This window comes from Micrasema longulum, unplaced genomic scaffold, assembly GCF_059751315.1.
Source record: "Micrasema longulum isolate JH-2025_06_02 unplaced genomic scaffold, ASM5975131v1 h1tg000845l, whole genome shotgun sequence".
In the NCBI taxonomy this organism is placed as follows: Eukaryota; Metazoa; Arthropoda; class Insecta; order Trichoptera; family Brachycentridae; genus Micrasema; species Micrasema longulum.
In genome coordinates, this window is record NW_028278037.1 from 132,141 (window position 1) to 147,952 (window position 15,812).

At 30.3% G+C, this 15,812-nt stretch overlaps 1 protein-coding gene and 1 long non-coding RNA gene across 2 annotated transcripts in view; both read right to left on the bottom strand.

The window, feature by feature from the left end:
• Positions 1-428: 428 nt before the first annotated feature.
• On the bottom strand, positions 429-1,968 carry LOC148278671 (uncharacterized). The gene is made up of 2 exons (XR_015823122.1): positions 689-1,968; positions 429-641 (listed from the first exon to the last, which is right to left on the bottom strand). It is a non-coding gene; the product is annotated as an uncharacterized LOC148278671 (long non-coding RNA).
• Positions 1,969-5,250: 3,282 nt separating this feature from the next.
• LOC148278672 (protein CFDP2-like) overlaps positions 5,251-15,812 on the bottom strand; it is a 30,171-nt gene continuing 19,609 nt past the window's right edge. The window contains exon 2 of the mRNA XM_088231041.1: positions 5,251-5,396. Within this exon, the coding sequence (XP_088087167.1) occupies positions 5,251-5,396 (146 nt within the window). The remainder of the gene's footprint in view (positions 5,397-15,812) is intronic.

Genomic DNA, 15,812 nt, shown 5'->3' on the forward strand with positions numbered 1-15,812 from the left:
TGAGCATAGCCCTTTAGTCTCCATATTTCCCTATCCTGAGCCAACCGCATCCAACCACTTTCTGCAACTCGTCTTATGTCATCAGACCACCATGTCTGAGGCCTGCCGACACTTCTTCTACCCGTTCTGGGTCGCTATTCCAGGACTTTTTTGGTCCATCTAGAGTCTGTGATTCTGGCTAAATGACCAGCCCAGCTCCATTTCTGGTTGGCAGCCCTATCGACCAAATGGATGATCTTTGTTCTCGCTCTAATCCATGTATTGGTTTTTCTGTCTCTCAAAGAAATACCCAGTATTCTCCTTTTCATGGCTCTCTGTGTCACTGATAATTTGTGTAATTGTTTTTTCGTGAACACAAAAGTTTCACAGCCATATTTCAGTACAGGGAGAACATTTACTACTTGCAAACCCGGCAAAATCCATCATTCTTTATTTTGAGAAATTGAAAAAAAAAATATACTGTACTTAACTTCAACTTTTTTAAACTTATTTTTTTTATTTTAATCAGTAAATATTGTATACGTAAGCAGTAATTACATAAGCATGATTATGTCAAGAAGCAGTAAAGAAATAATAAATTAAAATATATGCATTCCCAAATTTGCAATACTTAAGTAGAGGTTGCCATGTTTAAAACAAATCTGATAATTTAAATGCCAATTCTTACAAATTAAGCCGTATTTTTAACTGAAAATGTTAAAATTATTGTAAAAAATTGCATTCTGAATAAGTTTCAATTAATATCTCACTTTTTTAAATTTTCGATTTTGCCGGGTTTGCATTAGGTCCCCTTATTATGTCATTAATAAAACAAACTAACAATTATTTAATAAGAAACATGTTCCTACCATTAACAACTTTTAAATATTTATCAATGTTAAATTGGTTTGGTACTGTTTTATAATTTAAAAGTATAGTTTGTCAACTACCTGCAAAAAATTGGAAACTTTTTTGCTAAAAACCGCGTCAAGGTACCAAAATCATATGATTGTTTAAATCGCAAATATAATTTACATTATGTACTTCTCATTTTCCAAAACTATCCATTGTAATAACATTAATAATGATAATTTCGGTTTCTATAAAAATTATCAAAATTCAAACAGAAGGTTAAGAAATACGTGTTAAACGACTTATGAATTAAATATATGTATATTGTTATTATAAGAGCAACACAAGAATTAAGAATATATTTTTGAGAATATGTGCGCCCTATTCCAAGATTGGAATACGAAAAAAACGAAAGAAAAATTTTAAAAAATGGTTTAAATTAAGGTGATGAAGAATACAGCTCTGAATGTTCAATAAAACCAGAATCTTGGACGAGTATTTTTGGCTCGATTGGTAAAAAACCTGAAAAAGGAAATCGAGTGGAGAAAAGTCTGCCTCGTATTGTAGCGTTTGGCACGTTTGCCAACTATGATTTAAATCCCGAGTTCGATTCCCGGAAGGTTGCTATAAAATGTTCGTTTTTTGTACTTGAACTGACACCTGAAAAGTAAGACTGATTATTTTTCTGACAGATGATCGAAATATGGTGCGTTTCAATTAACAACGCAGTGCTCTATGCACCATTGGATACTGATAAGGTTTGATGATGATGGTGAAAATTAATAGGTTCATTCATATTTATAAAGATGCCTAAATCTTTACGTTCACATCATATGGAAATTAAAGTGTGAAAACGTAACTGTGTGACCCATTAGGCCTTTTCAGGCTTCAAAACCGGACATATGGTCAGCCGATCGAGGGAAGTTGTTAGTTGATAAATCTAGTTATTAAGGCCTTGTTGAAAGGGTCCCATAGTTGGCAACTTGGACCGTATTGACCGAATGCTCCGGGGGTTGAACTCTACCTAAAAGGCCGTTTAAATGCATCTTCCCGCAAGTTGGTAATTACGTCACAAAATTAGGAGAATTCTGATTTAGGGCCCTAATTTTATTTTATTGTTCGATGCAACCGGCCTACAACGGTAAGTTGCATAAAGGTCTAAACAATTTATGTGTTTTCGTAAAAACGGGAACAATTTTATTTTGATTTTAACTTTCTTCGTGCAATCCACTTCGTCTGTTTCGATAAAAACAATAATTATTTAATTAAAAATTGTTTTAACTCTCTTTTTTTGGTACCAGTCCTTTTTATCAGGAATTAATTTGTTACATAAAAAGGTAAAACCTCACCAATTTTTTGTTTGTAGACTGCCTTTAAAATGATTGGCAATATTAATTTCCTGCGTATTTTATAAGTTGAATTGTTAAAATTATGAGTTTTTAAAACAATTCCATGCATACTTATTTTAATTTGAATAAACTATCGTTTTCACATAAAAAATATATAAACCATTTGATGAAATATATTTTGGCTTTTCCTGCGCATATAAATTCAGTATTTTAAATTACCAATAATTGTCATGAACTTTAACTGAGTTTAATTTTATATGACTTATTTATCACCTTATATTTGAAAACAAAATTCAAATAACTGGTCGAAAAATCAATTATTTGCATTTTTATGCTTAACACAAATATTTTTTTTGGAGGACATTTTCAACGGGTTGTAAATAACTCACTATTAGGAAATTGGATGATGTTATTCCGTGACACTAGCTTATCACAGAACTACAATTTAGTTTCAAAGAGTAATAAAGCCACACAACTAAACATTAAACTCACTTCAAGTCCGCAGACAAATAAAACATAGCGATTATAATAAAAATAATATAATTTGATTATTTCTCAGCAAAGAAAATCAATCAAGCCAAAACGGATTTGTTGTAACTCCTGGGAGTACATAAAAAAATTGTACGATTTAATAAATAAAATCGTTGATTTGCACGAAAGAAATAGATTCTAATTATCAGCAACCTGAAGTCTAATATGAAAAACTAAATGATGGGTACACAGCTAAAACGAGCTCATTGTATCGATTTTCGAGATAATAATGCAATTTTTCCCCATTGAATAAGTTCAATAGAATGAAAGATTTAAAACCAACAAAATTGGGTTCTCTGTGTTATAAATTATTGGAAATATACATGTAGTCAAGGCAGGCAAAATGCGATTATTTTTGCAACTAGCTCGTTTTTTGTGCATTCAAGAAAGGAGTTTTTTTTTATACAGAGGAAGTTTTTGTAATTTTTTTTTGTGATTTTATTTAAATATATATACAAAATTAATTGAAAACCAATTTTATAAAATATATGAACCCAGTGTTTAACTAACGAGGTTTTTATGATTCTTTTTTCTCTCGTGCAAAATTAGTTATTTTTTAATGAAACTGTTTTTGCCGTACACCCTTAAATGTAAAAAATTCTTGTTAAATGAACTTATCAAAATATCAAAGCATCAATTGAATAAACGAAAACTGGAAAAGATTTACGTTAGTTCATAGAATTTCAATTCTTCCATTCCTAAAAAGCTTTTACAGTCGTAGAAAAGAATGAAAAATAAATGTCCAAGTGTTCTTAGAATTTAATGGTCTCGAATCAAAAGACTCCCTTTTTCTGAGAGCAAACGATTCAACCTTCTAAAAAGGTTCGACGTAATTCCTTTAATTGAAATATTCCCTGTCGATTTATTTTATTCACACGTCTGTAAAAGCTACGAATTAAGTTAAAAGTTAAGTGTTTATTTAACGAAACCTACTTATTTAAAAAATTCAGTAAAGCATAAAACAGTGTACTAATAAAAAAACTATTTTTAATGAGCTAATGATAAAAATCTATACAATGATATAAAACACGCTTTTAAATTCTACCACGTTTTCGGACTTAACTGGTTTTTAAAAAAACATAAGCATCATGTCTCGCAGACGTACATTAACATACATGAGTTTTGATCCAAAAGAGACACATAGTTTAGAGGCTTTCGAGATGTGGTCTTAAAGAAGAATTTTGGGAATTTCCTGGAGGGCCCGCATTACAAATGACGAGGTTCTTAGTAAAATCGAAGGGGGAAGACACCTGATTAAGCCCATCTCCGAAAGACTTGCTAGATATATTGAAAATATAGTGCGTCACGGGGGTCTTCTTTATCAGCTAATAGAGATGTCTGATGGGACGAACTACGTGAGGCGCCCTCGTCGAAAATACCTCGAAGATTTATGCGAGGATATGATCTGCAGGTCACAGGAAGACCTAAAAAGGGCCGCACAGGACAGATAGAAGTGGCAAAGAAGATTCGGAGCTTAACTGTAAACCAATCCACCTTAGAGCGTTGAAACCAGAGAGAAAAAAATATTTGTTTTGTGAGGCGTTGCGTTTTTTGAAAGCCATTATAAAACTCACACAAAATAAAAGCGTTTTTATATTATTATGTTACTAAAGTCCAAAGTTTTTATAAAAACGTGTTTTATATCAATCTGGTTTCCAAAGTCAATCTTATTTTACATTATGGAATTCTGCTACTCGTATCTTATCAAATCTTTTTAATTAAATAAGCTGCAAGATGTTTTTAAACAACTTTACGGTATAACTTTTTTACCATTTAATATTCCATGCTACAATGACTATAATGCCTATTTAAAATAGGAAGTGATGAGTGTGCTTTTTTTTTTAAAAAAAAAACTTGTCGTAAATTATGAACACAAACGCATCTAATTGAAATAGATACATGTGAACATACTTAACTATGATTACATATTAAACTAGTGATATCAATAAACAAAATTGATTTATTGTACTAAATTTATAACTACATTCTAATGAGCTATTTTGAAAAGCAAATATTAATTAGCTCAAACTAAGTTTAATCCAAGTACAAGACGTTACTCTTTTTTTTACGGAAAGAAACAAATGTACTTTCTATACAACGGAACAGATTATTTTTAGAGATTATGAACTTATAAACTTATTATAGTGATTACGTGACAATCCTATATGAGAATGATTATATCCCTCTATTATAAATACAAATACAAAATATCCTAAAAAAGACCTTTTATTTTAGTTCTTTAAATAACTTTGTTCGCAAAATAACTTTTAATAATAATGTCACTAAAATGAGTAACAATGATACGTGCCAGTTCATTATACTTAAAGACTAATCCAATATTTCATTTCGCAAAAATGTCGCATTTTACCTATTCTGATTTGGTCAAATGATAAAGAATAATCTCCCAAAATGTCTCCTTTATTTTTGCTAGAGACGCAAAACTTTTAGATGAAATCATTTTAAGAGATTAATCTTAGCAAGTAAACAACAAACATAAGACAATCGCATCATCAAAAACAAGATTCACTTATCGTTTTTATCAGTTTTCGCCGCTGGGAACACTAAGTCGGCCATCTTGGGGCCACCATACATGTCGCAGTGTTGAAGATGTCGCAATGTGAGGGAAATCGTTGCTCGGATTTCCAGGATCGCCATCGCAAAAACAGGGCATCAGCACAATGGCACCTGAGGAAGGAAAACAATCGTTAGTCATATGTCAAACAGTCCGTAAACAATAAACTTTACCAAACTTCACAGAACACAATGAAATTTAAAATTGCTTTGGGGCATTTATTCTAGCAAGCAATAAAACAAATTATTATTTTTTAAATATTTTTCTTTGCATTTTTTCGCACTACAATAGGTTGAGACCAAGAAAATTTTAGTGGTGAATTACCGCGCAGAACACTCTGGCTTGAGAAAAATACGATTTAATTTTTGTGTTGTCACCGGAAATCGAACCCGAAACCTTCCGTGCGTGAGTCAATTTTCTTAGCCATTACACCATAAAAGTCCCTTTAATCATCATAATTTACCTTTCCGCACCAAGTGGTGCATAGATCACTACATACTCACTAATAATATTGATGTTTTTTTGTAGATACGTATTGATACAGTTCCAAAATCAATGATTTTTATATAATTATTAGAAAAAAATTGTTAAGTTTTGCTTTATTTAATTTGACCATCCAGCGCCTTGAGGTAAATAGGGATCTTCAGAACAATCCTGAAGATTACAATAAAGTAATAAATTTTCTTTGCTAATGCATTTTCATTTTATTCAATTAGGTAGTTCTACATATATTTTTGGAGTGTTTTTACTATTCCAAATATTACATTCTTATATGGATAATTTTCAGTATGTCAACGTTGTAGATAACAAAATACGAATTTTCAAGTTTTTTCAATAAAATTGATTTCTCATTCCATTATTTACACTTTTAATTGTATGAAAATCATTGTTTTTTCTATAAATAACACCCGAGAGTGATTTTTACACGCTTTTGTGTAAAAAAAGAACTTGAACTATTGATTAAGTATGTAACTTTAAGGCATACAAAATATTTTATCTACATATATATAAATTTATTGTTTAGCTTTTCAAAATTGTTAAAAAAAAAAAACATATTAATAAAGAAATTAAAACATTTTCAAGGTTCAAAATATTTCTTAACTTAATTTGTAAATAACAATTAAATATTAATTTGTTTAAAATGCTTTATTTTACTCACAATTATACTTAAATGTATGTTTATTATTTGTAACTTATATGTAAAATACACTAAGTGCCATTTATTTTAATGAAATAAAATAAAACTTAATTTATCAAATTGGTTATTAGCAACATTTAATTTAAAAAAAACTCTTCTTACTCGATTGTAATTGCCAATCATACCACTTTTTCACGTCAAGTATGATTTATAAAACATAAACCCGCTAATTTACGATTAACATTATTCACAAGAAATTTAATTAAAATAATAAAAAAATAAATTTACGCAATTTTAAAAACTGTTTTTACTATATTTTGAAGTCTGTTGCCGAGTCAAATTGACTAAGTGTTTAAGACGTCTGCCAATATATAAAACATGTTTTTTTGGACATGACAGTAATTTACAAATTTACGTTTAATTTAGTTTTCACTTATTTAATATTATTTGTTTCTCATTTATTTCCTTCTTTTTTTTTGGAGCGTTGATATTTATGTTTTGTTTGCATTACAGTATTGATTTTTGGTTTCTACACATATTTAAAAAAAAAATGTTTTGAAAAAAAAAATAGCACTTACTACGTTTGTACTATCGTATCATGCTATTTTTATAATGCCCTTCGGGCGTATACGTAAAATAATTGAAAACAAATTAAATATCCGACCGCAAAACGCCTTATAAAATGATATAATCAATCGTATGTACATATTGTACGAGTACATGTTATACAATCACTATGACCTAATAATGTACGTTGGGGGCCCTCCATGTAATATTTATATTTAATTTACTTGCCATTCTTACAAATCCCAGGCGATTTGATTTATTACTACACGATCTATTGCAAATATTGTCATCCATGTGAATTAAAACACTTGCGCCCACCCCTTTTCTTACTATTTCTTACACCCTTCAATAGTGGAGCTTTAGGGGTCGTCTTGTGGTCATCCTCTGAATATTTATTTCCGCTGCATTTTATGAATGCATATTCATGATTCCCGAGACACGTTCTTGCATTTATCGAACTATTTTAATAATTTAAAGTCGCATGTAGACATTTTTTCCTTTTTTGAAATACGAACCCAAGTTTCACGTCGGATTTCACACAAACAAAATTACCTCCGCGATAAGTGATACTTCAGTAATGAACATACTTAGCTCCGCCGTGTAAAATATAGAGGGATTTTATAGAATAAGGGTCGTAAGTCTTCAGGTGACTATGAGGGTGAGGTTGAAATGCCTAACACAAATACTTTACAGTTGATGGAAAACTGAAGAAATTTTTTAGTAAAATATTTATTTTTCATTTACATTTAAAAATGAGAATGTAAGTATACGGAAAATCTTCGTTAAATGCAGGTAATACATAAACGTGCCTATTTGGAAGCTAGATTAAAAAAATGTTTGTTTAAAAAACATTGTATTGCTTTTTTAGTCACTTATCCGCATTTGCAGAATTGATGTATTGCAGTTTGTAAAGTGATTATTCCCCATCCACAATGAGGAAATTTAGCCCTACGGGTAATCTGATATAAAAAAATGTTTTCTTGCATGCGAAAAAAATTAGAGCATTAAATCGTAGGGCAAAGTTTCTTGAAAATGTACGAAAAGAATAATAAAAAATATTTTAATAAAAACGCAATACTTTGTTTGACGTCACTGGTTCATATAAACCAACCGATGAGGTGAGAGCTATGAAAGATATCTGGTTGGCTTACCGTAAACGAACTAATGGGAAGAACTAACAGAGAAAAACTTCTGACGTCACACGTGGAGTTATTTCAGAAATACAAAACTTTAAAAAATCATAGCGCTGATAATACGATATGTAAAAAAAAAATATTTTTAAGCTTAGTTTAATAGTCTATTTACAAAGTAAAAAAAATATAAAAAGACACCGAACTTCCTCATTCCACCTTCTTCTCTAACTCAAATAGTGTCCATGTGGTTATACTGAGATGATGAGAGATGATTCATCTCTCATCATCTCCTAATCAACTCACATTATAGATGTTTCTTCAGTTTATCTGTTTAAATCATATCTGAAGAAACACCTCTTTTCCGTTCCTCAATCTTCTTTTTCTCACTCTTTGATTAATTCATTTATATACACAAATCAGTATTTTTTTTTTTAGTCTATTTTAATTTCTCTCGCATACGTTTTGTAACTATAGTGATTTATCTCATACAAAATACACACCAACACACCCTCTTACACACGTATCTATACGCACGCACACATTTGAGAATGTACCATAGTTTAATATGTAAGATTATTCAACAATGTTTTGAGTATGTCTAAATGTTTGCAGATAGGCTAGATTTCGTCCCTCAAAACATTGTTGAATTGACTAACTGGTAAAAAAAGACGAATTGAAATTGTTTTCAGGTGTTTACTTCAGCAAAATCAACAGATGGAAGAATAAAGGAAATATTTATGTTTACATATAGGAATAATGGTGAATGTTACACAGTGTGTAAAGTAGCCTCTGAAAGATCAAAAGCCCTGTAAATTCATATTTCCTTCTCAAAATTGATTTCCTCTCTTTTGTTTAATATTTAGATGTATGATTACAGAGGAATATTTTTCAGAAGAATATTTTTCTTTAATGAAATAAACAAAGATAATAAAAAGTAGTCAGGAATACAATATATTTAAGAAAGAAGTGAAAAGTTACATCTATAATTCTTCTTTATGTAACATTGATTAAAAAGATCGTTTGTATTTTTTTTGTAATTAATATATGTTATCCTAAAAATATTATTAATTAAAATAAAATAAACTATTATAAGACGTCACTCCCTATTATGTACATAAAAATTGTTTATTTTTTTACGTAATGGGAAACGTTAATGTAAATATATGTATTTGATTAATGTAAAAAATAGTATTCAGTTGTAATATTGAATTTTTATTTGTTATTAATAAAAAAAATATTACTTTGCTCGTCTGTCATTCAATTTTATATTTATTACACTTATTTGTTAATAAATTTGTATAAACCACTTAATTTTTTTATTTTTTTAAACTAAGTTAGTTAAATTCCTGACGATGAGGACGTAACCTCGAAACCGGTCGAAGTGTAACTAAAAAAATAATAATAAAAAAAATAAAAAAAAATAAAAATAAAAAAAAATTAAAAAAATTAAGTGGTTTATACAAATTTATTAACAAATAAGTGTAAAATGTCATACCACAAAGTGAAAAAGGTTTTTGATAACAATAATATTATATTTATTATTTAACTTTATCATTGTTGAAAGTATATTTATATAAAGATAAATAGCACCTTTATTTTATTAGTTAATGAAAAAAGTGCAATTTGGTAACAAGCCTATGTACAAATATGTAAGATGAAAAGTTCAATAAATAAAATACAATAAACATGCCGATTTTCGCCAAATCTCCTGCGGAATCCTGCTTATTAAACTAGCTACGTACACAAGTGTCTGTGTTTTATGTATAATAATAACACAAGTTAGAAAATTCATTTGGAACAGAGAAAACACCTGTGTTCATAACTCAAGCGTTAGTTTCACACCTCACACTGGACTCACAATGTTACTTCTGAGATAAGAAATTGCTGCAGGACTTTACGTAAACGAACCATATAAACATTTAAGTTTGTAAGTGAAAATTCTTGATGGAAGTTCATTGTAATTTATTATATAAATAAAACACGAGTGATACTTTAATCCACAAATTTGGAATATCTAGTGACCGGTTTCATTGCTTTCGCGACATCTTCGAGACTGGTATCTTTATCAAAAAGTTAAATGTATTTATACAGAACAGAGGTAAGGATAGATAATTCAAAGTTATATGTAAGTAAATTAAATAAAGTTATTTTTATCTTAAGGATCATTATCAACAAATTTTCTTTGGGTCAACTAATGAATTGATATAATGCTATTTTAATGAGTTTAAGTATTTTATTTTATTTTTGGTGTCCCATCCTTCGTGAATGTGGTTTTGTAAATAATGATTTGTGAAAAACAAAGGGTAAAATGTCATTAGTAAAATTATATTACAATGGGTAAAGTAATGAAGAATGCACATGTGTTATCGGTTCATTAAGTAATTCTACGTCGGGTTTATTTTTTAATCTATTAATTTCTACAATTTCTCATTTGTCAAGTTTATGGCCTTTAGGTGCAATATGAATTATTTTTACATTATTTATTAATTCGAAGGAATGTTTATTTTCTATTAAATGATTAGCCTAATTCGAATAATCTTTATAATAAAGATACCAGTCTCGAAGATGTTGCAAAAGCGATGAAACCGGTCACTGGATATTCCAAATTTGTGGACTAAAGTATCACCCGTGTTTTATTTATATAATGAACCATATAAACATAATTTTTACAGACTTCTACTACTACCACGACACGACTTGTTTCCTTTAGATCTGGAGATTCAGCGACGATCTGCAAATTTCCACCTAAAAAGAAGTCGTTCTTCTGTTATTGGTGGCGTGCGCCTACTCGCAACTGAAGGAATGTCTTAATCGAATATAAAAAAAATGACTTTAAATGCTCTTCTTAATGCTTGGCAATCGCGATGGGAATCTTACCCTTCAGGGAGGGTTACCTTTCTTTTTTTTCCTTCAATCCGTCAGCGCTTAGAATCTTCTTGGGTTATTCCGATCACTGAACTACTCAGTTTTTATCAGTTCATGGTAAATTTAATCAAAAATTATTTGTTTTTAATATTGTTGACTCCAATTCGTGCTGCTGCGGATATCCTAACCAATCTTCTGAACACATCCTGTGGTCTTGTCCCTTTCCTCTTCTCTATAATTACCAAATGGAGTTCTCGCTACTATCCGTGGCCCTGTTATAGGTCCTATCGGATATACAGATCTGGTGGCTTCTAAAAATAATTTCAAGGCTTTTAAAAAATTTTGTAATCATTTCGGCGAATTGATCAAGTCCAATCAATTTAATTCCAGTCAGTGAAGAATTCACTTCCCTCTCTTCTCAATCTAATGAAGTACATATTATGTACTTCTGGATTACTTTCTTTCAGCGCAAAGATGCTAAGGCTACCAGATTTCAGAGAGCTCCTTCGAGCAGCTTTTCTCGTTTGACAACGAGCAAATTTTCCGTGTATGTGGGCACCGCCAAGGAGATTTATGTCCTCAGATGCGGTGTGCGGTATGTGGTGGGCAAGCTACTACCACGACACAATTTCCCCGTAGGAGTAGGCAGTGAGGATAGAAGGATACTTGCGTCCATCCTGACATACGTACATTCTAGCTTCTTCCATATTCAACTCATAATACTAATATTTTTCACAACCGTGCTACGAACCATTCCGGATATGAGCATTTCGTTAATAATAATTCGCTCAAAAACATAAGTGCAGTTTTTCATGTGGCACGTGAGTTTCACTATTTAATGTGTCGTGAAGGGTTCGCGTGAGCTTCAACCACGCAAGACAGAATTACAGAACAACCCTTCTATAGAATCGTCCCTTTGAAATGTCACGAAAGGTAATTTTCAATGCAATCGATACTTGAGTCTGCATGACTGATGTATTAACATCATTTTAAAAAACGTTTACATTCTAAAAGAAATGTTGAATTAAAAAAATACGAAATTTTGATAAAGATTTTGCATAAATAAATTAAATTTATATTTTGATGTCAGTTTGGCAGGTGGTCCTTGGAAAACATTGGTCATTCCGAATATAATTATCTGCCTGATGAGCTAAGACACGAAAAATTGAATAAAAAATCCAGAAGCGTCGCAATTACAAAATATTTCCTAAATCTTTTTGATATTGATAATTATTATGTAGTTTATATAAGATGGTGTTTTATGTTTCGTATACAATAATGTTTTCTTTTATTTCGGATGTATTACATTGTATGATATTATGTATTGTCAAAAATATGTTTTTTTCTTATGTACGGTCCCAAATGAGTTTTTAATAACTCCTGGGAGTATAATATGTAATTGTTGTATTATATGTTTTATTAATAATAAAAATTTAAAAAAAATATGTATTCATTTTTACGAAGTAATTTGTTATTTGTTTACTTCAGTGCCTTAAGGGGTTTTTGTATTTCTTAAATACAGTAACTACGTGAGATAAAAAACACCAAAGTTAAAGAAAAAAATATATTTATAAATTTATCTTTTGAGGAAATCATAGTCTATTTTTAAATACAAGGCACAAAAGAACAATTAAAAAAGTAAGACCAATTACAGATTTCACATTAATTTATTTAAAATGCAGGAGGAGAGGGAAAAAAATAATGAAATAAAAAATAAAAAAATACATAAAAATATAAATATGAAATAAAAAGTACATAAAAGGGAGAAGATATTGTATATATAATTTAATATACATAGGGTACATGACTGATAAAGCTCCTCTTCTGCATTGGAAACCTCAAAAACGGTAGGCGAACGTAGTGGCGAACTTATCTTCACTAGATTTCTTTTTTCGGGATTTTTACCTGAGAGTAGCCATCGAGTCTAAGATAGTCGTCTAGAATTCTGGTTCTATTTCATACTCAAAACTGTATTATTTATCTGTCTAGATACAGGACACGAAAATAAATAAAAAATACGGGTAAAAATGTTTAAGTACCAAACTTCAAGGAAGTATTTAGTTTTGTGTTAAAAAATAGAACCACAACTCTGGACACATCATTCGCCTTTTTTTTATTGTTATTTTTAATTTATTTTTCGTCCACGAGGCGTTTCTTTAATTCACTATTGTTAAAAGAACTAGAATCTTGGATGAGTGTTTACGATTCGGTGACTACACTCAGGTAAAAACCTTAGAACGGGAAATCAAGTGGAGACAATCCGCTTCACATCGGGTCAGCTTACCATGCTTGACGTCACAGACTCCTACAAAGATCGATAGTAAATATTGATTTTAGTCCAGGTACACGACAAAAACGTAACTTAAAAATAAGTTTAATGTTAACACTTTGTATCCCGGAGCCGCGTAAACACGTGATTATATAACCACGCGTTGTGTCCCGGTCTGTGTTTACCACCTGTCTAAAAAAGTGCATTTTATTGACATCTAGTGACTTTTATTGGTACCTTTTTGCTGGTGATAAACTACATGAAAATTCGGGACCGGAACGCAACGCGTGGTTATTTTGATCACATGTTTACAAGGTTCCGGGATACAAAGCACAAAAAAAGGAGTGAGACCCTGTATATGTGCGAAAATTGCAATGTGGCTCTCCATAAAGGCCAATGTTGGCAAAACTATCATAAAAAATGTTTCAAATAGTTTCAAATGAATATAAGAAGTTTCAATTAATATAATCCAGTATTTTTATAATTATGACACTTTTAAGAAACCCTTTACAAAGCAGGAAATTTCACAAAAATGTACCGGGCACTAGGTAAATTCTATGTGTATTTGGCCGGTGCTTAAAGTGTTAAATAATGCATTTGAAAAACTGGATGTTTTACATGACTTTTTTTATTGATTTTGACGAAAACGCAATATTCATGCAACTGGCCCTTAAAATGCGGTTTTACTCTGAAATATTTAACTGTCGCTAGACTGTCACCTGAAGCTAAAACTTATCTTCTGATTCTTATATTTTCGATGAATATACTCTCCATTTGGTGTACCAATGCAGCAATCCTATGTACTATTGAGAAGATGATAATTATTCTACGGTGCGTTCAGATATTTAATAAGCCTATCGTCGTGATTGTAGAACAACGACAGATCTGCAAAAAATATGACATTAACTTTCTTTTACATTTGAACTTAAAAAGGTTATAAAAAATCTTTATATTCCAGGTTTAAAAAATGTAAAGTACTTGAAACAAACCCAATTATAATTTTTTTACTTTTGTACCTAACAAGTTGTGACATAATGCGTAAAAAATATATTTAAGCCGCTCTCGTGTAAAGTTAAAGATAGTCACATGCGTCGTTTTTTTACGATAAGGACACTATGTTTATATGTTAGAACCTATCGGTGAACCAAGTAAACATACAAATTCCAATTGTTTAAGTAGGGACAGTAGAGTATTTTATTTGAAAACGTTCTGTCACTCACATATGTACGGACTGTACCTCCATACATAATACAAATCTACTTTGAATGTTTTTTAAGCTACCGAGAGAAATGATTTGAAAATTAAATTTAGCGAAAAGCGCAAAGAGCTCAAATTAATTGCGGACATGCAAAGAGGCAAACTAAAATAACCATTTTTACCCTCACTGGACGCTCACTCTGCACTTTATTCAATATTTACGACAAACCCTAGAGGTTTTATCAAAGCGAGATTTTAAAATCGGTAGTATTATACGTTCAATCATTTTATTCATTTAGAGTACAATTTACAGGAAGTAATGTGACAGCCTAGACATTAACAGGGCTTATTACCTGTCATTGGCTGATTTAAATAACCACTTTACGCACTGCGTAATGTTTATTACTTTAAGTTTAAACATTCGTAATTCTTCAATTCTCGAAACTGTTGATTCTTGTGAAATTAAAAAGCTGAAACCTTAATTGATCCGGGAAAGATTCATATGTCAAATTAATTTAACTACAAAGTAGGAAACGGCAACACCTAAAAATGTATTTCAATTTTTTAACATTCTTTGACCAGTTATTTTAATCAATAATATTTTGAGTTTGTACGAATTTTTGTAGACAACAATTTAACCCCTAGGGATTTATAACGATTAACATATTTTACCGATTAGTTCAATTTCTTACCAGAAATTCATCGTAATACGAAAATAATTACATGTTTTAATGACAAAGAAAACGATATCGATGAAATCGGTTATTGGTTTGGTGTCAACCTAATTTTTTTTTGTAATTTTATGACTCAAACGGGGTTTTTTAGTTATGACGTTTTTTTAAACATTAATTAAAGGGGTATTTCATGTTTAGTAGGAAAATAACGTAAATTTTAAATTCATAAATCTTAATACCCATCCACAATTCCTCTTTCTTCTCTCACTCATATAGTGTCCATGCGGCTCGACTGTGGAATCATCTCCCATCCACCACCAAAGATGTTACTACATTATCTCTGTTAATCACGTCTGAAGAAACATCTCCTTTCTCTTCTTTAATCTCTCCTTCTTTCCTTTTTTCTCTTTTTCAATTTTTCCACTGAGTTATAGTTTTGATTTAAGGTAATTTATAAACAAATACGTTTATTTCTATTTTGATATATCTTTAGCTTTTTAATCTTTTTTTCTATTGAATATGTTCTGTAACTTGAATTATAAAAATAAAACTTTTATTTTATTGGTTGGTTGGAAGAAATTGCCATTTAACCCGCCAATGTACAAATAACATTATGTACAAAAAGTGAAATAAAATAAATAAAAAATAAAAAAATTATCACCTCTACTTTCATCATAACAAAGCTA